The sequence below is a fragment of the Enoplosus armatus genome, chromosome 20 (assembly GCF_043641665.1).
Source record: "Enoplosus armatus isolate fEnoArm2 chromosome 20, fEnoArm2.hap1, whole genome shotgun sequence".
NCBI lineage: Eukaryota > Metazoa > Chordata > Actinopteri > Centrarchiformes > Enoplosidae > Enoplosus > Enoplosus armatus.
In genome coordinates, this window is record NC_092199.1 from 6827846 (window position 1) to 6851500 (window position 23655).

At 42.8% G+C, this 23655-nt stretch overlaps 1 protein-coding gene across 3 annotated transcripts in view; it reads left to right on the top strand.

The window, feature by feature from the left end:
- Nucleotides 1–17080: 17080 nt before the first annotated feature.
- ctbp2l (C-terminal binding protein 2, like) overlaps nucleotides 17081–23655 on the top strand; it is a 41344-nt gene continuing 34769 nt past the window's right edge. For 2 of the 3 annotated variants that reach the window (XM_070926691.1, XM_070926690.1), the window contains exon 1: nucleotides 17081–18902. In XM_070926691.1, the coding sequence (XP_070782792.1) occupies nucleotides 17081–18902 (1822 nt within the window). Of the gene's footprint in view, nucleotides 18903–21486; nucleotides 21497–23655 lie in introns of all 3 variants that reach the window. The other variant, XM_070926692.1, reaches the window with a different exon arrangement.

Genomic DNA, 23655 nt, shown 5'->3' on the forward strand with positions numbered 1-23655 from the left:
CTCCAAAATACGGTCTGTTAAACTGTGTTCAGGGAGCAGACAAACCTCACAGCCGATGCTGCTTTTAAAGGGATGTTGTGCTGGGATATTTTGTAGTTTTGGCTGGCATTTATCAGTTATGATAACAGTGTACTCTTAGATCTGGGAACATGTGCCATCGGACTTTGTTGTAGTGATGGCGACAAGTAACACAAGGGTCAGATGATTTTATTTTGTGAACATTTTAGTAAATGTTGATACTAAAATGTCATTGCATAGGAAAACTGTGTGCGCTCACAACTAAGACGAGTACAACAGGTCAAAGTTGAACATTGATGACGTTTACAACTGATTGTTGGTAATAATTTTACCGTTCGCCCTCTTTTTTATTTCCAAATTAGTATGGCTAACGTGGAGATTATTTAAAACTGATTATCTGACTTCTTTTTAGTGACGTTGTCATGTTCCCAGATCTCAGCAATTAACTTGGTGATTACAGTGTTATTGTTACTGACAGGATTGAGGCCAAAACTACGAAAATTAGACAAATGATTATATTTAAGTGTCCCTGCCTGTGTGGATCTGCGTCCTCGTGTGGTGCAGCACAGACCTCGTGCTCTTTCCCTGTGTTCCTCTCACCACTCTGCTCTGGACTTTATCAACACATTGTTTAACTTGGCCTCCTCCCAATGTAAGCCCAAGTACAGCACGGAGTTGGCTGTCTCACCGTCCACAGGGAGTGGGCTGAGCGATGGATGTGTGTGTGTTCGTGGGCACATTCTGGGGTGGGGGGGTGGGGATGGGGGGGGGTGGAAGCAGCTCATACTCCTGGACCAGGAAGCTTTGAATCACGCTGGCTCTTCCTGGAAGGACCCAGAGGGAGCCAGGCTGAGCCGGCTGGACTCAGGCAGGCTGTCTGAGCCGGAGCCTGGCCTCTCGCTGACACCAAGCTGGTAGCAAGCACAGTTCTCGCCTCACCCTCGCAAAGCAGGCCACGCCTTCCCTCTGCTCACCAGGTTGGCACGCTGCAGGCGTTTTCCTGTACTAGGAAGTGTTTTCAGCTTTGGCTGCGGCTGTGGCATGCACTGATAACCTCAACCTCTGGAACTTGAAGCAAGAGTTTATTGATCGGATGTAAATAGCACAAGGTGGGCTACAGTAGCTTAGATTTCAAGTGCTGCCTTGTTTGTATATTTCAACACTAAAATTTGCATTACTGATGCCACTAGTTCAACAATTCTGCAGTTTGAAGGCATTCAGTTTGGCGTGCTTATCGAGCTAAATATAATTGTATCAAGCTGTCACCTGCCTACGCTGTCACAGGCTTCGTTTAGTTCATGGAATCACACTCTCCCCTGCCTGAGGTGCCGAGGATCTGGGCATGCAAGTTGATATTAATAGTAGAGCCGGGCTGGTGCTGCAGGGTGTCCACACCTTCCTGTTTTCTCTTTCTTCGTTCTGGCCCAGGCGCTGACAGATTTACCTCTGGAGGAACTCCAGCATCTGAAAGGGAAAAATGGACTCCATTGTTCAAATGGGGCTCTAGTGGAAAGAAAACAGGGGCTTTTATGAAGAAAATAACAAGGGGGTAATAATGGATTGCAATATCAATAGTATAAACAACCTTGTCATTGAGACTTGTGTTTGTTATTGCTGAAGGACTTTTAGAGGATAGAGGTATGGTTTTCAGGAGAGCGTGCCTTTTTGGGTGAAAGTGTAAAGTCTCTGCGAGAAGTTTGACTTGCTTTGAGGAGGTTCTCATTTCTCTGAGTCTCTGAAGAGGCTCGCTGAGCTCTGGCGTTTTGATAGGAATCAGCTGTAAGAGGGATGGATATTGCTGTGTGTTTTCCTGCTGCACACTGTCAGATAACTTTAACAGTTGTCTCTCCCCACAATTTTCCCATCAACCTCCACTGGGAAATTAAGTCAGGAGAAGTAACTGCTGAAGTTATCCAACTCTATCTTTAAAGCAAGTGCTTCGTGTTTTTAGAGTCTTGGCAAGGATTACCACAGAACTCACATTGAGACATTGCAGAGAAATTCAAAGAGGTTGTAGCTTCTGCTGGGGAAGATAAATATGCTGCAGAGCATTTGACAACTCATTGAAAGATTTCATGTAAAGCTTTCCTGAATGAGATATAATTTGGCAGTTTACTAAAAATGACCAGTTAGATAATCTTAATCTTTCTAACTGTCCATCCAATAGAGATAAAAAATAAAATAAAATCCTGCCCCTGACTGTCTGTGCGTGAACTAAAAAACTCAACATTTCATCTCTCAGCACAATGAGTCAAAGCACTGTTTTTCCCAAAAGATGCAACACTGTCCAAATATTTTTGGAGTTCATTCCATCTGATGATTGATAAAATCCCTGTGGTTTCAGTGTGGTTTCTGTATTTTCACCACATACTGAAAATGTGGTTAGATTGGCTGTAAAAGATGGTTGTAGAGAATAAGGATTTATGGTTACACAATACACTTCAAACAGATCTAAATCAAAATACCATTCCCATTCTAATCCTACCTCATTTTAATCTTTGGAGCTTTAAACAGTGAGTCATATTATTTTAGTGTTATGTTAAAAACCACAGAAGCTGATTTTTCATCATAATTACTTGACTTAAAGCGCTCAAGAGTTCATACCTGTGCCAAGCCGGACACAATCCTCTACATTTGTTTTTATGTTCACAAGTTTGCAATCTGGATCTGGATCTGAGAAAATAATTGTTTCCTAACAAATCAATTCTTTTTAAAACAAAAGCATTGATACACACCAAAAACGAATCAAACTTTCAAATTTCAGTCAACTCTTTACGTTTTTGACATTGGGAAAAAACAGAACCTCCTTGGTTTGAAGTGATTATCATAAATCAAAGGATATATATATATATATATAGTGTTTATTTAAAAGTGCCATTGTTATTTGAATTGCATGTTTGCAGACATTTGTGGCTAAAATGTCTGCAAACAAAGTTATAGCACCAACAGTCAATGACTCCTATTTAAAATTCAAAAAAGAAAATGCGTTGCAGCAATCTGGCTTGCCAATGTTGGCTAACCCCTAAACAAAATTAGGTGTTGGTTTGGTTTCAGTGGTGGTTGAATGCTTTGACTTGCAGTTTGCAGTGTGCTTCAGCTGCACATACTGTACAGTCACGCTGCTTTAATGAGTCAAAAAAGCCCTAAATGTCTGATCAGCACAGAAACAGAGAAAACTCTCTCTCAATATCTCTCAGCATTGACATTTTTCTTCCCTGAGGATAGCAGAACAGTGAGGTGAGAAATACAGCCTTGCCCTGTTATGGTTCTGATGTGGATTGAAAACATGTTGAGTATAGATTTTTCTGGATTTATCCGCCACTTTAAGGTTTCATTGAGAAAATCTAGGCCTACATTAAACCGTTTTCCTCTGTATTGGGAGTTAATTGACGCGTGTGGAAATGTATTGCTGTTAGATATCTCCCCTAAATGTCAGAACCTGCACTGCGAAGCATCAGAACAAGAGTCTCCCCTTCAGCAGTGAGCCTGAGGCTTCACTAGCACTTTCTCACATCCTTAGAAAGTAGAGTCTTAGTGGAGCAGACCCGAAGGCTTAATGTCAGCAAATTAATTATGGATTCACCCAATTAGTTCACAAACTACACTGTGTTCGAGGGAAAATGATCATTCCCCCAAATGACTTGTCTGTTCAGTCTTTTCCCCAGTGTGCATTGTGCCTCTCTCAGAACTGTGTGTGTGTGTGTGTGTGTGTGTGTGTGTGTGCGCGCCAGTGTGAAGCGACACACAGCAGGCAGGTAGCCTGACCTTTTTAATTATTCAATCTCCCTAACTCATCCACTGACACTCTCTTTGCCGGCTCCCACTCTGTCTCCAGTTTGGCTTTTTAGCAATCTCCCTCCTGTCCAAACATATTTCCATCTGTCTTAAACAAAAGGAAACAGCTTCTCTGCTCTGTTCTTAAGACTCTTCCAAATCACACGCTGATCTGTGTCAACACATGAAGTGATACTGTAACTGTAATGACTCTTTTGACTGTGCGAGATTGCCTCAGATCAGTAGCCCCCCCCTCTTTCCTCCCACCAAGTGTCTAATAAAGTAAGTAATCACCGCTTTCTAATGAGAGTCTGTCAGGGGTGGTGCTCGTATCTGTTTACCAAACCAAATTATTTTCTTATTTCGGCAAAGTCAATTAATCACATGGAGACAATTCTGTTAGTGTTTGCCTCTCAATAGGAAGATGGATTACAACAACGGTGGTGTCATCATTAAATTTCATCGCATTACAAGATGCTCTTGCAAATTAATTCAATTTGACTTTTGGTTTTTCACATTCTCTCGTGGTTAAAGTCATTATGTTGGGTGGAGACGGAAACGAGGGCTGCAACTATTTTTTTTTATTACTGATTAATCTATAGATTACTTTTCTGATGAATTGAGGGATTGTTTAGTTAATAAGATGTCAAAATATAATGTAAATAGCACATCACAAGTTCACAGAGCCCGAAGTGACATCTTCAAATTACTTCGTATATACAAATGAATGGTTTATATTTTTCATTCATAAATGACTAATGATAAATCTACAAGGGTTGGTAGATTATTTTTATTTCAGAACTGTCCAAAACCTAAATTTTCAATTTACAATAAGCTATATTAAATCAGAGAAAAGACGCAAATCCTCACTTTGGAGGTTTGCTACTAGCAAACACTTTTCACTTCAAGGAATACTTTGCGCTTATTAGCTTTCTTGCCGAGAGTTGGATGAGAAGATTGACACCACCACAGCTACGGCCAGTTAGCTTAGCTTAGCATAAAGACTGGGAGCAGCAAGAAACAGCTAGCCTGGCTCTGCTAACATCTCTAAAGCTAATTAACACATAACATCTTTTTTGGTTTAATCTGTACAAAAAGTTGAAGTTTTACAGGGTTTTACATGTACTCAATTTCTTCCTTGGATTTTGTTGCTTCTCCAGTCTTTATGCTAAGCTAAGCTAACCGTCTCCTGGCTCCAGCTTCATGTCTAACGGACAGATATGAGAGTGGTATCAATCATCTCATCTAACTCTTGACAAAAAATGTTGTCAAGAGTCCCAAAATGTTGAACTGTTCCTTAAACAATTAATGAATTAGCAATTTGCAGTTGGTTCATTTCCTGTCAATTTTCTGCCACTTATCGTTTCAGTGCTAACTGAAAACACTCCTTTGTGTGTATTTGTCTCTATCTATTGTGCTGTATTAAATTCCTGCAACTGACTGGCAGCCCTTCCCCCACCTCTGCGGACAGTGCTCGGACAGTGATCTCTGTGTGTTGCTGACATTGAGCAGAGTTTGTAGACTGTGATTGTGCTCACAGCGGAGCCGTCCTTGGGAGACAGAGCCAGCCGTCACAGATATGGATTCCTACATTTAATGTCTCGGCCCCTCGCGCACAAATGTTTCTCTTTCAATGAGCTGTGGCCCCGCAGGCAGGGAGTTTTATCGATCATCTGACTTTTAATGCCTCTTGAATATTAAGATTCATGTATATGACCTTTGTGTTTGGATTGAGAGTGCAAAATCCCTGCCTAAATACTGTTTCAGGCCCTGCTGGCTGCACTGCCGGCTTTGTTTCAGTTGAACCGTGGAGAAATGGTGCCCAGTTTCACCTTTTTTTTATGAGTATGGGGGTCATGCTTGGCTGTATTTTAAAAAGTAATGGAGGGAGTTTTTTCCTAAGTTTTGGGACCGCTCTCTGCTTGTAGCTGGCTGGGGAAATGAGTAAAGGAAGGGAAGAGAAAAGGGGGATAAGAATTGGAGAAGGTTTGGCCTCTGTGTGGGTCTTATTATTCTCTGTTAGCGCTCTTTTTCTCTACTTCCCTCCCTCTATCACTCTCACTCTTTTTGTCACACACACACACAAGTGGACAGCCCTGGAAGAGGGCCCGGTGATTGATGACTCTGTGTGAGAGACCTCAGAGGCAGCAGCACTACAGAGAGATGGACAGATGAAAAGGAAGGAGGAGGGACGGAGAGAAGAACTGAAATGAATCAAGTAACAGGGTGACGCCTTCCAGCAGCCCGTTAACCTACTGGAGCCAGAGCGCTGCCTTGTTAGAAGTGACCTGCTCTGTGTAGCATCCTCGTGTCAAAATAGCTCTTTTCTGATTACAGAAAACACTGTACACACAGAGATTTCTTCTTTTAAATTGTGTAAGACTGCAACTAACGATTATTCTCATAATTGATTAATGTGGCACTTATTTTCTTGATAAATCGACTGATTGTATGGTCTATAAAACATCAGAAAGTAGTGAAAAATGCATCACAATTTCCCAAAGCCCATGGTGATGTCTTCAATCAGACCAACACTCCGTTTGATCTCGATTGTTGAAGTTATTTTACACGATTAATTGATTTTCAAAATAGTTGCAGATTGATTTTCTATCAGTCGCCGAATAGATCAATCAACTAATTCTTGCAGCTCTGAAATTGTGTATTGTTTACATCCATGTTTGTTAGCTTGCAGTTTTCTCTTACACTGCCTTTTCTTTGCACTTTATCGCCACCTTGTGCATCGTGTCGCCTGCGTATGTTTACGATAAAAATTAAATGGTGACCCACTTGTAAAAACATTGCTCCACTGCATTACTAGTGGTGAAAACTCCACAGGGTAGCTTTTTAAAGTCTAAATAAATACATTTGCGGTCTAATAAAAATGTTTTGACTCGACACTAATTAGCTAATTGTCTTGATTACATAGCCCTGTTGCTAATGTTCATAAATGCTTTTGGTGTCAGACGCTGCACATTAAGAGCAGAGGCTTCTTTTTCTAAACATTTTGTTCTGATGTTCAACAACAGAGAAATCCAGTGTTGAAAAGACAGAGTCGTTATCTAACAGTATTTCAAACTACGTTTCTCAAGATTTACAAGCTTTGATGATGGCCCAACATGAACATTTGTCTCAGAACTGTCGGAATGTCTAAATGTGGTCTTACGTTGTGTAGTGCTTTGCTTTACTCCTCATGTTGACTGCACAAAAGGTTTAACAATCATGGACATCCCCTCCCTATACACCCACCTTTCACTGAAAGCAACAACATCCTGCCCTCTTCATGGGGCTTGTCAAAAAGACACACTTGGAAACACTGAATCATTAGCTGTAGTGGAAACAGACAATGCAGGTTGTGATAAAAAATAACCTACAGTAACAGAAATATGTCTGAGAAACATCTGTTCTCTGTTAGATATCATCAGCTAAGTGTCTGAGGGGATTTTAAGGTGCTATACACTGCTGATGGGTCTGTGTGGTCCCATATGTGTAGACATGTCCTGATAATGGCACATTTCCCAACCACCCACAGCAGCAGCCCTGAGCTCCAAACCTGACCAGCCGATTCTGACAAATTACGCTGACAGCTGAGGAGAGGGCAGACTCACATCCACACCACCCTGAATCCTCGCAGATAACGATGCAGGGTGTCGTCTTTTTTTTGTTTGTTGTTGAACTCTTTACCTTCTTGTCTTCCTGCCCTTTTCTTTCTTGTAACATTCTGACTACAAAAGGGCTGATGAAGACTTCAAGTAATGACTTTGCCCTGATGCTTTCTGGCAGAAAGAGATGTTTTCATGGTCTCAGCACTTTCTGAGTGGAGAGGCGCCTCTGGCTCTGGTCCTGGACAAGCACGGTGCACAGAGCAACATTTAATCCCTGTTCTGTTGCAATAGTTTTGCTCTTAATTCACTAAGATGCGGATCCATGCTGTGCTCTCCATGTACTGCCAGAGAAAAAATACATACTCTTTGTTTTCCTCTCTAACAAAGGTGCATTTGTGCATATATTTGCCTGCATTTCTGTCAGTGGTACTGAATTGAAGGCTTTGACGAACATTTTCAGCCTGCTCAAATTTCTGAACTTCTGTAAAACTGATGTAATCTGAAAGTATGTTTACAATTGCCAAATCCTGGTCAAAATAACTTTGCTTGCCAGAAATGGGTTTGTTTGTTTTTTTCGCTCTGTCTTTGCATTAGAAGTTATATTTTTGAAGTTAGAAAAGTTGTGAGCTCAGACGAGAAGCAAGGATGTAATGAATTCACATTGTGTTCTGCAGAAGTGTAAGTGAGATAGTGTTCACCCCTCTGAGTAGATTTTAACTACCCTCTATTGGCCTGAATGTGTCATTACACGACAGTCTGTCAACCTTCAGGTGCAGCACATCAACTCAAGAGCTTCATTTTGTCAGATGATGAATCTCTCCTCGCAACTTCTATCAGCTTCTTTCACATTTGCTTAGATCAACTGTTGTCAGATGAATAAATATTAGTATATGCTTGCTTTGTGAATGGCTTTGAGGGCAAAAAAAAAAAGTAGTTTGCTATTTGTCTGAGTCAACACACCTCCAATGTCACCGCGATCAATAAGGAATGTGACGAGTGACAAGTTTCAGATGAGTGTCAGTGAAAGAAAACACACTTCAAACGGGAGAAAAGTGGAGCTTTTAGAGCATGGAAGCTTTGTCACTTTTTAGAGCAAATGGGGCACTTTGTCACCAACAGTATCTGAGTAAGTGTGTGTGTGTGTGTGTGTGTGTGTGCGTGTGAGAGTGTGTGTGATTCACTGATTTTCTGTATATCTATCGCCTGCAGCTCCCCGGGCTCTTTGTGAGCAAGAGGCTGAGTGACTTTGTAGTCAAGGATTCTTTAATGCCTTTCCGTGTCACAGAGTTTTTTTGTGCTTGTACATCAATAATGTGTGTATATACAGTGTGTGTGTGTGTGTGTGTGTGTGCCAGTGTTGTGTTTAACCAGGTTTTTCTGTGTTTGTGCCTTTCTTGCAGGTGTATGTGCCGAGGCGGTATGCCCCGGGGAATAGTGCTGACAGTGCACTAGGAGTCTGAACCTTGTCAGTATTTGTGGCTGAGGAGGAGAGGTGCCGTGCCGTGCCGAGCCGAGGCGTGCCGTCCTGTGCCGTGCTGTGTTTGACGCCATGTCCCTGACTGACAAACACAAAGTGAAAAGGCAGCGGCTTGACCGGATCTGCGAAGGTAAAGTCAGATGTATGTTTCCGTCCTAAACCTTTTTATTGTCGCACTTGTTTTCACTGCACTTTCCCAACAAACTCTGTAGTTCCAAGTGCCCATTTCAATACATACAAGTCGGGCTGCAGAGTTGATAACATCGTATTTACAATCACGATTTTGGATTTCACAGTTAATTAAACTTGATCTGGGTGTGTGATATTGATGCTTTGTGTTTCGAGCTCCAGTGCGTTAAATCAAGGGCTTCCTTCGCTGGTAAATTGTCTAATAAACTGCAGGATTATTAATATGAATAGAAGCAGTAATTGCAGTTGTTGATGGGTTTTTTTTGTCTGTTTAAATGTCCAAATGCATTAAGTCTATTTTGTTCCCAAAAATGGAGAAATTAGATTATCATTTGAGCAGTAATACAGGAAGCACTAATTTGGTGATTTGTATGCGAAAAGACATCTAGATATCTGTGTTTAAACTGAACTAAATTTGGCAGAAAAGTAAAGATTTTTAGACCTCCTATGTTAGACATAACTATTGTTTCAACAGCCTCTGAATGCCTGTGTTTTATCTTAACTACAAGTTTTTTGACTTGCAAATCACCAAAACCATGTTTACTGTGACTATAAGTAATGAAAACAAAATCCTCACTCTACTATTTGTTTTTTTAATTTCCCTTACTGACACTGCTCCAGAGTTATACATCCCCGAGCCAACTATCCTTATTGTTATTAGCACAACCGTAAGACCTATTGGTGATCAATACCCATTGATTGCTATAATGTTCTCCTGGCACACAGCACATGTCAGATACTACAGTAACCAGTGTATAAATGTTGACCTCAGCAGCAAACAGTCATCTGGCGGATGTAAATGAGATTACTGCTTTACTCTGGCCTCTCTGTGAGCCGCTGTTTGCTCGTGTAGGATTGTCTGTTAGTGACGTATAGTTACCGGAGAATCTCTGAACATCTGAAGTTAGATTACCGGAGGGGATTGAATGGTTTCTATCCTGTCACGGCTGTTTGGAAGCAGCCAATGTTACCCCATGAACTGCAGTGATTATTAGGCTTTAGGTTGTGGATTAGAGAGTGGTGGTGTTGTATTGAAGGGCCTGAACATGGAAAAGGAGCCCCCTGCTGTGCACATAGCTACAAAGTCGTCCCAGGCAACAAGGAATATGAGCCTTTGTGTGGGTGTATAAACTGTGTCTGAAGCCTTGTGGATGTGCATTTTTAAACCCACTTGTTTGACTTTGCCCAGCGTGTGTGTGTGTCTGTGTGTATATGTGTATGCATGTGTGTGCGTGTCTGTCAGACTGTTTCCTGAGGTAAAATCATCTCCTCTCTGCTGTCTGGGTCCCCGAGAGGCTTGTTAAGCTGCTGGGCCCTCCTGGAGCCAGCACAGGGAGAGGCAGACATGACTGCAGTGCTGGAAAATGAAGCTAGACGCACCATTACCCCCAGTGCCAGCATATTTGTTTTGCAGCATGATGTAAGCACCTCAGCGTTGTGCACATAAAGTGAAGGACATATGCTGCGCATCCTGTAAAAGCCCATTGTTATGCCTAAGAAACCCAATCATAGGTTTTGGTCCCTGCCACAGCTGTGGAAAAGTGATTATGTTGAATTTCTGATCCAAAGTAGGAGCTTGTAGCATTTGGAAATGCATTAGGAGAATACAGAATACGGTACAATGTATATGTCAATCAAAAAAAAAGAAAAATAATTGTATTTATTGTTTATTGTTTGTCTGCTGGTTATTGGTTACTGCTGGCTGTACAAGAAATTGCACCTTGTCCTCTTCCCACATTTTATTTATTCAGGTAACTTTTCAATTATATCCCCGACACATTTTACATATATATAACAGTATAAATGCTATTTCAGATCTTTGTCTGCACTCCCAGGTATGTAGAATACTAAATCCATTTTAGGTAATTTAGTCTAAAGTCAACCTCAAGTGTAATGTAGAATGTAAACAACTCCTCAGGTTATTAGACCCCCTGAAATTCCCAAAAATGCAGAGACTTACGAGTGCTATTAATCTTCTTATCGAACTCTTGGCAAGAGAGCAAAGACGTGTATTGCTTTTAAATGATTCATTTTATCTGTTTATGATCAAATTTGCTTTTACCATTACGCTTTACTTTTGATTATATCTTGGCGATGGGAGTCCACTGAAAGTCGAGAAACGATAATATTGAATAATCGCCCATCATGAAATGTTTCATATCACAGGTGGGTGGCTCATTGGTGGAAATCCTTCCTGATTAGAGTTGCAGTCCACATCCAGCTGTTGCATTCGTGTGAATCAGACAGCTGAGGTAGTTAGTCATTCCTGAGGGAACAACAGTTAGTCTGCTCTGCTGGGCACAAGCTCAAAGCCCATAGGAGACGCACAGAGAGATGGTAACAGGTGTTGCTGTGATGCATGCAGAGCTACCTCGTGGTGAGCGTACCTGCCTTTCTTCTCACACACACAAACACTCGCACAAACAAACACACACACACACACACACACACACAAGCTCTCCAGATGGCCATCATACAGGATCAGTGAATCAGTCCTCTGGCGGCCATTGTGAGGGCGTGAAGAAAAAAAAAAACAGCTTGTGATTTGTGATTTGTTCGTGAGCCAATGACCAGGCAAAGTTGTCCCACTGATTGCATGTAGCAGCGTGATAAGGCTGCCATGGCGATTGTCTCCACGCAAGGAGAAACACACATGAAGCAAGGCTCTGCTTTTTGTTTCATATATAGGTAGAACCCTCACAGGGCTTATTTGGCTACTGTCGGGAGTAACTCATCTTAATCCAGGTTCACACTTCAACCAGGCCCGCAGTTGGCAAACAGATACACACCAGATGAAGCCGTGATTTGTGCTGTCTCTCCTCAATCTCTTTCAAGCGAAAAATCTGGAGCGTTCTCTTTCAGAAACGTCTGCTGAGACCACACTCTCTCTGCACTGTCCAACAGAGCCTTCGCCTTTGTTTCTATTGTTTGCCCGACACTAAAAAACAACTCTTGTCGTCCAAGACAGTTTCCAACACCATGTAAGGTGTAAATTGTATTTATTTATTTTTTTTACATTATACCATTGCCTGAATTGTTCCTTCTGGCTGCTTTACATTGGCATTTATGGCAGTGGGATCAGAAATGCAGTATCTAAGGAAACCCGGTGGGTAGATGACAAGGCTGATTAAGCCATTAAAGTCCTTGATATGTATTTAGCATAATCTGGCCTGTCTGCAAATAAAGTGGCAGGGAGCTGGTTGCGACTGTTTTTATCAAAAGCTGCTAGTTAGCTCAATCAAAGCAGCTGCTGGGTAGCATCAGCTTTAATTCAGCGTTATGAGGAATAGAGAGGAGCTTTCTCTCTCTCACTATCAGAGGTGAAGAGATTCGATTCTGTCATCTGAAGAGATGAGGAGTGATCTGCCATGGCCCATGTTCCTCCCAGCCTCAGGTCCTTTCATGTTCTCAGCTTAATTTGAGCTGAACCAATGTTTATCATTCTGCAGCAACTGGGCCGAGTGGCTGGGAGGGAGGGCAGTTCTCCTTCTTGTTGCTGTTTTGCTTGTAGACTGCAATACTGTTTCCCCTCTGGGTTAGATTAGAGCCGCTCTAATCTAGTCAGATAATGTTTTAATCAACATCTGCATTTTATTCATGTTGTGTTACATGATGATGCTTTATGGTTGCGTAATTAGGACGATAATTTATCCATATTAGTTGCTGAACAAACCACAAAAGTAGCTCAGTAGCCAATTGTCCTTTCTAGTGATGATCATATTTACTTATAACCTATGTGTATATATATATAGATATATCTATATATATAGATATGTTGCGTAAACTGGCAAGGAGTTGTAGAAATCGAGGATAAATAATATGATCTCATATTGATTATTGATAAACATGCAACTAGCTGACTTGAGAATGTAACAACACAGATCGGGAAAAACTTTGGTGTTGCATGATGTCTGATGGCGTTATGCTTTGTGGTCTTTTATTTAAAAGGCTGTTGTTTGATGACGTTTGTTTCATAGATTTCATCAGGTGTCCATCAACTACCACTGTCTTGTCTGTCTGCTTTTGAGTGCGTTGTTTGTTTTGGTACCTTGCACAAGTGAGTCGTGGGAAAATAAATGCTGGTTATCAAAAAAACTCAAATCTTTGATCTAAATCAAATCTAAAATGTTGCAAATTTTTCAATGTATTTTATGTAGGCGTTGTACGGCTGCTTGGATTAAGACAACATTAAACACTGATGTTTACGTAGTGGGGTCTATTTTGTTAGATGAGAAAGAGACAATACAGTAGTTAATAGGTTTAGTAAAATAAAAAGTGCGGGAGGACACACTGACCTTTGTTAACCTAAATGCATTAACATCATAGGAGATGTACATAAATGCCATATTATATTTTTAGAGTTCAGTATGTACGTACATTTACTCTCAACTACATCTCTGCTTATAACCACAGCTTTGTTGAACATATTGTAAAAGTGTTCTTTCGTTTAACTAGACTTCATAGTTTTTTTTTCATCAGTGATGTGGAGGCAAATTACATTTTCTGTTCTATCCTTTCTTCTCTCTCTCACTCTCCTTCCCTCCCTCTTCTCTCACTCAGCTGCACACTCCTCGTCTCTCCAAAAAGCAAGCGGGCTGTCGTCTCTCCCTTCTGTCTGCCCCATCTGTGATGCAGTATGGGCCACTGGCTTGATAATGATAGGCAGGCGGAGCGCGGGGCTGCGCACGAGGCAAAGAGGGAACAAACCAACCCGCTAAAATGGAAGACAAAACTCTAATCAGTTGCCTCACCGACTCTACCAGAGGTCTCGCCTTGCTGATAAAAGGTTTGCAGTAGCGGCTCTCGCTCTGCACCACGTTCCTCCCACCCGTGCAAATGTGTGACATGCTGTGTCATACACTACAGAGATGCGAGGTGGTAAAGAGGCGTTGGACAGCGTCTTGATAACACAGCAGATGTGAACCCTCCGAAAGCCATCGGACCAGAATTGGTACCATGTGTTTTTCTTTCCTCATCGCCCCTCCTTCCTCCCTGTACTTGTGTTAGAGCGAGAAGGGGCCCAGAGGCTCGTTAAAACTTTAATATACTGTACAATCACAGTAATTGAGTAGAATTTTCAAGTTCTTCGAGTCATGGTTTTAATTTATGAAGTCCCTATGAAAGTTTAATGGATCAGCAGTTGTAGAGTTGCAGCTATCTAAATCATTCTGCTGCTATCTCTGCCTGCACTGCCTGCCAAGTCCTGCCGTTAGCGTCCTGTGCCCTAGAAAGATGGCCAGATTGCTCCAAAGGCATGACTGTTGCTGGACGTCTGTTCAACACATTGTACCTAGAGGTCTTTCACAGAGTCATACGATTGGCTGCGAGCTAGCAAACCAAGTGCTGGCATCAATTCTGATGCTGTTCACCAAATATCCACTGTGTAAGTTTGGAGTTTCTTTTCTTCTATTGTATTATTCATGCTAGCAAGCACAGGGTCCCTGTTGCTTGATGAGTGTAATATAGCATGCTCACTTAATTATGGAGCAGCTCTCGTGAGAGGCATATCAGAGAATGTCGACAAGATGAATATGGTACCCTCGCTTCTCTTGCTTATGAATTGTGGGAAATGCAGCATTTTGCATGGCAGGAGATATGATATGCCATATCCTTGTTTTGGTTTTAGCAACACTGGCCTAGACCGTACTTGAGATGTTTATTATTGTTATTAATATTTTGTCAGGAAGCGGGGATCTGAGTGACACACGGCCCTAGAAGGGGCTTATTAAAAGAAGTTATTGTCGGCGATTGCCGTAGAGAGATACAACACAGTGATTAATGGTGTGTTTTACAGCTGACAAAAAAGCGCAAAGAGACTCAGACCTGGGAGGACAGCACTGAGAAATCACTGCAAGGAAATTGCTAGGTATGCTTTACCTCTAATGAAAGAAACCATCCTTCAGATGTGCATCATCCTGGACTGCTAAGGGCCATAGGGAAAATGAAACTGTTCAGATTTATTTTTGTTTTGACCTACTTAATGTTCTCCGATTCGGATGTTCCATAATTACTTTTGTTTTTGATATTATATCATGATTGCATCACTTAAGCTCTAAAATGAAAACAGGCTTGTTATAGCATTTCCCTCTGTGACTTGACAGGTAGTGGGACAACATAAAGAGACAGAGTGCTGTGGCAGTCTTTTGTCACTCCTAAGCAGTAATAAATTTAGCCGATGTCAGGTGGCGACTTGATGCAAAAAGTCGTCCTTTAAACCTATTTCAAACTGAAATAAATCACAGTATAGAAACAGGCTTGTAGCCATCTAGTTGTCACAGACCAGTGCAGTCCAATCATATCCCCTTCCCCTCCTGCCATGTCCTATCCCACGCTGTCTGTCTTAGATGTGAAGTCAAAGCTGGCAGCCTCCCGCTTTATCAGCCTTTTTCCCATCACACACTTATCAAAGCTCCCTTTTCTTCTCCTCCTGACGCTGTTTTTTGTTTGCATTGCTCTTGTCACGGCAAGTAAACACGGCAGTTATCTTTCTGATGCCAACATCTTAGATAAGCCACATCTGCTCTGTTGCACATCTGGTGTATGTAGCAGCAAAGTGCGAACTCTGTAAGAGGAAAAAAGACTCAACTGGTAAGGGTGCAGTTCATGCTGATTCATTTTGTGCCAAAAAAAATGTGTGAAGCAAGCATTGCGTGGCCTTATTGTGACAGTAATGCAGGGCACATCTTTTCTTTTGCACTTCCTGACTCATGCTGATTTGAAATGAGAAGTTGATTAATTGATTGGGTGATTTGAAAGAAAATTAGGAATTCTGATTATTGATATGATAATAATTAAGCCATTTAACAAGCAAAAATTCCAATTTACTGATGCCAGCTTCTCAAATGTTGTAGCTCAATGAGTGTTGGTTAAGGGAAAAACACGCAATTTGAAGATATTTTCTTGAGCTCGGGGAAATTGTGATGGGTATTCTTTACTATTTTCTGATGTTTTATGAACAATTCATCTGAATTGTGTTTTAGCGCATTTGTCTGTATGGGTATTTGTATGCATAATATATATATATATATATATATATACACACACACACACACACACACACACGTGTATCTGTAGTTGCCCAGTAGAGGAGGCTGTGCATTCTCCATGGTTTGAGTGGAGCATCTCCTGAATTCCTTCTGGTAGCTGCTGGATTAAATCGGACTCTCAGTAGTGCTTGTGTGTCCAGCCCCAACCGCCCCCCTCCCCCTCTCTCCAGGGACACACTACAGCAAGCGTGTCAGTCCCCAACCTCCCCGGTCCCTCTGGGAAGATTCATTCACACCCAGAGGGATGCCGGCTGCAGGCCATCGAAATAGTAGTAACTACTAAGCACCGTAAACACTGTAGCTTTACACTCCGTGAACACATCCAGGGGCCTCGGCAGCGTGCTGGCTGTGTACACTATCTGGTTCAAGTGATGTCACAGGGGGCAGTGGATTTAAGCAGGTTTTAGTTTGACGCTAATCCCCTTGTGGCAAACGCTGTGAAGGAGAGGACTGTCCCTGCCAATGGCGTGCCTCAACCCCATTGGATTAGTGCGTCTCGTCCCCTCCTCCATTCTGTTGGCATTGTCCAGTATGTGTTTTTACCCCAATTTCTTTACCCTCAGTCTTAGTTTGGAACGTAAGCGTGATGCCCAGCACAAGCATGATCCCTGCTGTAGAATGGAGTAGAGCCTCGTCCTAAAGGTGTGTTTTTATCTGTCTGAATGTGTGTGTGTGTGTGTGTACTCTTTCTATGTGTTTGTCATGTTGTGCCTCTCTCCTCATGGGTTTCTAATGTTTCCAGGGCTGAATTATTTAGATAGGCTGCCAGCAGGGAGCTACATGATAGCACAGACTTAAGAGTGAGGGGGGGGGGCCCACAGCTGCAGATCAGGTAAAAGGGTACCTCATGCTTCACTTTTTCTGTCCTCTCCAGTCCTCCCTTTTGATTGGGGGTGAGTGTAACTGGAGAGTTGAAACACAATACACGGCTCTATTTTCCGCTTTTATAGCTGTCTGCTTTATTGTCTTCAGTGATGCCTAACTCAAGTGAGCAGTCGCATTTTGGTAGCTCTCTCGGTCAGCGTGGTCCTGAGTGGACTGAAGGCCAGAACGACAGGGCTGCAAGTCGCTGTCACTACTGTGGCACCATTGCGGGCCGTAGGAATTCTTTGGCACTGAATGGGGGAGAGGGTGGAATGTGCTCTCACCTAGATCTTGGTGAGAAACAGGATGAGGTTCTCCAGCCCTCCCTGTACAGGCAGATTCAGATGGACCGGCATGTGCAGCAATTACTGAGGAAGAACTCTGCGCCTGATCTGAGCAACAGCCTCTACCTTAGGCAAGTGATGGCAGGCCGGGCCTCTGCACCACCCCAGGATTATTACCTGGCTGACACTACCTTATCTGGTCAGCCACCTGAAGAATCTGGGTTTTATAGGGATTCCCAGCACCTGCTCACCAGATCAGCCTCGAATTATGGGCCCAGCTCTGGTGGGGTGAGGCCTACCTGGGATCAAGGACAAGCAAGGGCCACACCTTCCGTGCTGGCCTCTGCTTCTACACCTACTCCCGCGCCTCCTCCCCCTCCACCTCCTCCCCCACCTCCGCCACCACCTCCTCCCCCTCCTGTTCATGAGCTGAGCCGCTTGTACAGGGAAACTCTGGGATCTAAGATGATCCCAGACGTCCAGCGTATTGGTGGTAGCTCTCCCTCTCCTGCAGTCTACAGGGTTCAGCCCCCTCTTCCTATTTATGCTACTGAGCCACCGTCTCTCTCTGCTCACCAAGCTTATAACAATATCAACAGCTTGTCCCTGGACCCCTGCCATTCAGCTGCCACCAGTTCACTGGTGGACCCAGCTTCACAGGGAATGGACGGAGTTCTCCCCCGGGCTTATGGAGCTGTAGCCTCCCAGAGGCTGCCTTATGACCCAAATTATGACCCCAGCTCAGCCATGGTGGCGGCAACAGCTGGAATGACCAGCCTGCCACCTCACCATCCCAGCGCTGCAGACCCCAAGAAAATGGTGGACCCTTCCTTCTTGGCTTTCCTGCGAGCTGAAGGCTTGGCTGAGAGCACCATCACTCTCCTGCTGCAAAATGGCTTTGATTCCACTGCCTCACTGGGAATCATGGAGGACCATGATGTCCGCTCTGTGGCCCCTAACTTGGCCCAAGCCCGTGTTCTGTCCCGTGTGGTGCTTGGTTGCAAGGCAGGTGGGATGGCAACCCGTGCCCGATCCAACAGCTTCAGCCACTGCAACAACCTCTACATGCAGCCTCAGGGTTTGACCATGGACCCCAACCTGATGCAGCAACCTCCCACCACTATCCAGACCGTGTCCCCAAGGATGGGAGAGTTTCTTGGTAGAAGACCCAGCAGCGCACCCTCCCAACACCTCCTGGAGACCACCACCTACCCAGGAGCACGGCCCCTGGTTACTGGAGCTTTCCCAGTCAGCCCTGGAGGATATAGCAGTGCTATGACTCAGGGAAGACCCCTCAACATGTACAATGCCCATACCGGTCTTGCCATGTCTGCTCTTGGACAACAGCCTCCACCAGCTCCGGGCACCCTTGGAGCGGCGCCCAAAACCTTCTCTGGCTCCTATTCCCCCATGGAGCTGATGAAGAGAGCCCCCAACATTCCCCTAGCATCGCCAGTAGCAGCAGCAAGCCCCCTTCACAGCCCCCAACTTCTCCGGAAAGGGATCAATGCTGCTCCTGAGAGTAACATTGTTCCTGTAACTTCTTCCAACACTCTGCAAGCGCAAAACCTTAACAACACCAAGATGGTTGGACGTCGCACTGGTCCACCTGTCATAGTCTCAACCATGGCCACCACACCTGACACAAGTAATGTCAAACCTCACCTTTGTTACTAATTTCTTCAAACCCTCTCTCCTCTGTCCTTGTTGCTGCTTTGTATTTTTTCTGTGGGTATTGGTAATAATTTTGTTTTTCTGATTGAAAACAAGTCATAGATTAGATGCATAGGAAGATTTTATTTTGTATATGATAGATTTTTGGCATGCTACAAAAAAGAATCAGACTGACAGGTCTTTTTGAATGGAGGAGTAGCATGTAAGATGCATCTGACAAGTTAAGCAGCTTTGCTCTGAGAGGTGTTTTTTTTTTTTTTTTTTTAAATTACGCAACTATTTATACATGTATTGCAACAGTTGTGTCATTTGCCGGAGGGGATCCTGTCTCATCACCAAGTTGAAACATTTTTTATGAGCAGCACTCCGGTTATTGAGGTCAACGTTTTTCTGTCTTTTTCTTTCATTAAGTTTATTGGTCAGAATAATTTTGAAGCAGCCCTACTTATTCAAGGCTTTTTGTATGTGGTTTATTCACTTGTTAGATGGTGAAACTTTAACAGTAAACATTGGTGAGTGCTCTCAAAACAATTTGGCAAAAAAAAAAAAAAAACAGGATATTTTTTATATATTATTTTTACTAGCTGTTCTCTTAATATGCAGTCAGTAAATGTCAAAAACGCATACACATCCAGCTTTTCTTTAGTATGGAAAGGTTTATTTCTTTGAAGCAAAGTTGCTGTCATTCTATTTTACACTGTACTCTCTCCTAATCAGGGGCTTAACTGCCTCAAATCCAATTTCACTAATTGGATGTATAGTTGTGTAGACTATAATAGGTAACTGTTTTTATAGACACCCAGTTGTCTGTTTGAAATTCTGGTTGCATAGTAGTGCTGCTAAAAGTTTGTTTGCTATACTTATAAGCAAACTCAATCGTTCTCACCGCAGACAGTAGGTACATGGAAAGGAAATTTGCTCTCTACCCACACAAATTGAAAGGTTTATTTGAAAGTAAATGTCTTCTTCTCTGTGCTGTTTTCACTAACTTGCCAACATTTTTCAAAAAATCTCTCAGTTGAAGCAGTATAAGGGACATTAACATGATTGCAATTCTTAAGAATCAATTTACATTTTTATGGAGTGACAGTAATGAAAGAAAAGCTTTGCTTTTGAAGGTCTCGGAACCAAACTTGCGTTTTTGTTTGTTGTCTACAATGGTGTTTTCTATTTAACTACATATTCCTGTGAATATGTTTATGGTTCATCTTCAGTGGCCTCACAGAATACATAATTATGTTGATTTTTTTTGTTGAACTTTTGTTGAACTGCTCAGTTTATTGTGAGAGTGAATTATCCAGCAAGGCATCATCGCAGCTTATTTTTATACATGAAGGCCTTGATTTCTCCCCTTAACACATTGATATATTTCCCTGCTGATGAGAGCTGATGAGCTCAGGGAAGAATTAAATCTTTTAACCTTGCTTTTAGCCGCGTTACCCTGTATCTCGCCAGCCTCTCTAATGGGTCTGTGGGCTGCTGCACTTGTTATAGAGTAATGACTTTTATGAAGTGGCTTCCCTTCATGTGTTGTCAAGGAAATAAGAAGCGAGGTGCGAGATTGAGAGGAGGGGGATGGAGTTGTGGGGGAGGTAGGGGAGGGAAGTCCCTTTTGGAACTGCATGCAAATATACGCTGCTTTCTGAGGTCACAGGGGCAGCCACCCCCCCTCTACACTTTTAGCACAACACACTCATTTGCATGTAGCTGACATTTGTTGCTTCAGTAACTTCATCTGATAATGGGCAGCCCTTGCCGTCGATCGGAAAGCATACTTCTTAATTGTGTGTTGCTAGGCAACCTAGGTTTCGGTGGTAATCAGACATAGATAATCTTCACATTTAAGGAAAGGGAAAAAGTGGGACCTTGCATGCAGTGTTGCACGTTTATTTTGTGCACTTGTTACTTTTCTTTTGAGCAGCTATTTGCAGTTAGGAGGAGGAGAAAATTGAGTGAAAAAAATAAGATGTTGCAGGGCACTTAATGAAAATATTTCTCTCAGTCTCTTTCCCCCCCCCTCTCTCTCTGAACCGTATACATCTCAAGAGATTGCTTCTCATTTTTGTGCAAAGGCTCTAGCACACCAGTGAAGAGCCTCTCTTATTACATGCATGGTGTTTTATGTTCAAACATGCATATTGATGAAACACATTATTCCTTTTGCACCTACTGAATAAATTGGTTGTTCTTCCAATACAAACCAGTCTTCACTTTATCATCTTACAAGTGTAAATTTACACATAGCTGCTGAGGCATCCACATTTCCATACAGTTGAATTCTTATTTGTTCTCAAAGCAGAGTTTTGAAAGCAAAGATGTGGGCTGCAATGAAGTCTGTAGCTCCTTAAAATATTGAAGTAAAAGGTGCAGGTGGGAGGGCCCTGTACTCCTCTCCACTGGGCACTGTCTTGGTTGGCTAAAGCCGTAAGTAGTGTTAATAATGGCATTAAACGGTTGAGTCCAGCTTATTTGCACCAGTTCCCTTCCACCCAAAGTAGGGAGAGCGCGTTGCAGCACTCGTATTGGCCATGGAGTTGTCTGTCAGTAGCGTCCCACAGAGCAGCACAGGTGGGTAAACCTAACCCGCTAGCTAGAGATGTGATTGGCTAGTGTGCCTGCATTGTGTGCGTGCTCAGTAGATTAACTAAGATTGGACACTTGCATGTTGTCCACAAATGCTAGCACGTGGTTTCCTTGTGGAGATAATCCACAGAACATCTTCAGCTGTACTTTTCTGGGCTGGAGAATTAGGAGGCGGTGTGTTCGAGGGCAGGGCTTGTAGCTTACAGGAAGGAGAGAAAGACCAGAATTTGGCAACAGCTCCTCGTAGCCATATGGGATATGTCAGTTGATGTGTTCACCTGTATAAGTCTGTTCTCTTGGTTCCACTGTGCCCAGGTTGTATCTGTTCCTTCCTGGGAGGTTAGTCAAAACATGGCAGACCCCCCCCCCTTTTGCCTTTTTGACAGGAAGCCATCACTGTTGCGGCTGACAGTTATGTAACCTTCCAGTGCACTGCTCCCGTGGGGGGCCTGAATGGGATTTTAATTTCCCTGCCTGTATTTGGAAGGACATCCACGAGGATGCATGCCTAATGTGCTGTCCTTGGCTAAACTGCTTTGTTCAGGTGTCTGACATTGATTTCAGTGTGCACTCCTGCCTGTTTTCCACTGGCTAGTCAGGAAGTGAACAGTCCCTGTGTGTCAGTGTGGCCTTAGATTTTGTTTCTGGACATGCCTGTATTTCTGCATCTGCTTTTTCATTGTATGAGGGCGCTTTGATTTAGTGCTTATGTTGCCTCAAATGCATAACTCCAACGGATATGTGTCTCGTGATGTATGGACACGTGTGTGCGTTTGTGGCCGACACATAATGCACAATGTTCCTGCCCTTATCCTGTACACAGAACACAGATGTCCCTCTCTCAGCAGCAGGAAGTGTTTGTCTTCATCTGAGGCTGGCTGTATGTGACAGCGGGACATGGGGACAAGACCTTCAGTTTCCTCTATCTGTCTCTTTTTTCCTTTGACCAGCGCTATTTACTGTGCATATATAGTGCAGTCAGAAAGTATTAGGACAGTGATATGATGGTCATTGTTTTGTCTGTACTATTCCCCAAGTTTTAGATCAATGCAGCAGGACAATTATCCTGAGCATACAGACAAAACAATACCTGACCTCAATCCACGTTTCACTCGCGGAAGCCCAGAGTGAAGGCAAAAAAAACCCGAAACAAGCAAGAGGTGAAGATTGCTGCAGTTCAGGCCCGTCAGTTGGTCATTGACTGCTAATTAAATATGAATTATAATGACTTTAAATGTATGTTAACATGCCCAACTACTTATTGTCCTAAGATTGGGTGACTTTATGTGAAAAGGGCTGCAGTTCCTACAGTGTTTATCTGATGTGGATGTAAACACATTTAAAACTTTAATCTCATAGTCATTGTTTTATTTCAACTCCAGTGTCCTGCAACACAGCATAAGTGGATCACTATCCTAATACTTCCTGGCTGCACTGTATATTGACCCCTTTCTTACTTGTTGTTGTTGATACGGTAATGGGTTAGGGCCTCTTGTTGTGGGGGCTAGTGGCTTACATTACCTGTCTACGAATAGGCTGAGAATTAGAGTGGGGAAATCCTACTGGCCATCTGTGTGTGTTTGTGCATGTATGAGTGCTAGCATCATTATGTGTGTGTTTGTGTGTGCGGATGCTACTATACAGGCATCACGTGTCAGTGGGAGTCTGTGTCATCCTCACTAATCCCTCTGATATGAATGAGTGTAGACAGACAAGGGCTTTTGGCTGACATGGCATTGGTCAGGGGTTATTACAGGGAATGTAGCTGCATGATAATCAGTCAAACTCTGCTGTTTATTAATATTGTACGACAACCACGTGTATGCATTGATGTACTCTCTGCAAACCATTAAACATGTACAATGCAGTTGTAGAGTACCAGTGATGCATTTTGTCTCCAGCAAGTTGAATTTGAAATGAAACTTAAATTTAATTTGAGTGTTTCCACCCACCAGATGAGCAGTGTAAGAATTGTAACCCTTTGTGTATACTATACTATACAGAAACTAATCATACAGCCAATCAAACTTGAATAAACTCATCATATTTAATGTGTGGTCACTTTGAGCACTTTAACCTCATAGTCATTGCTAAATTTCAAATCTAATGTGCTGGAGTGCAAATCCAAAACAATGAAAAATGTT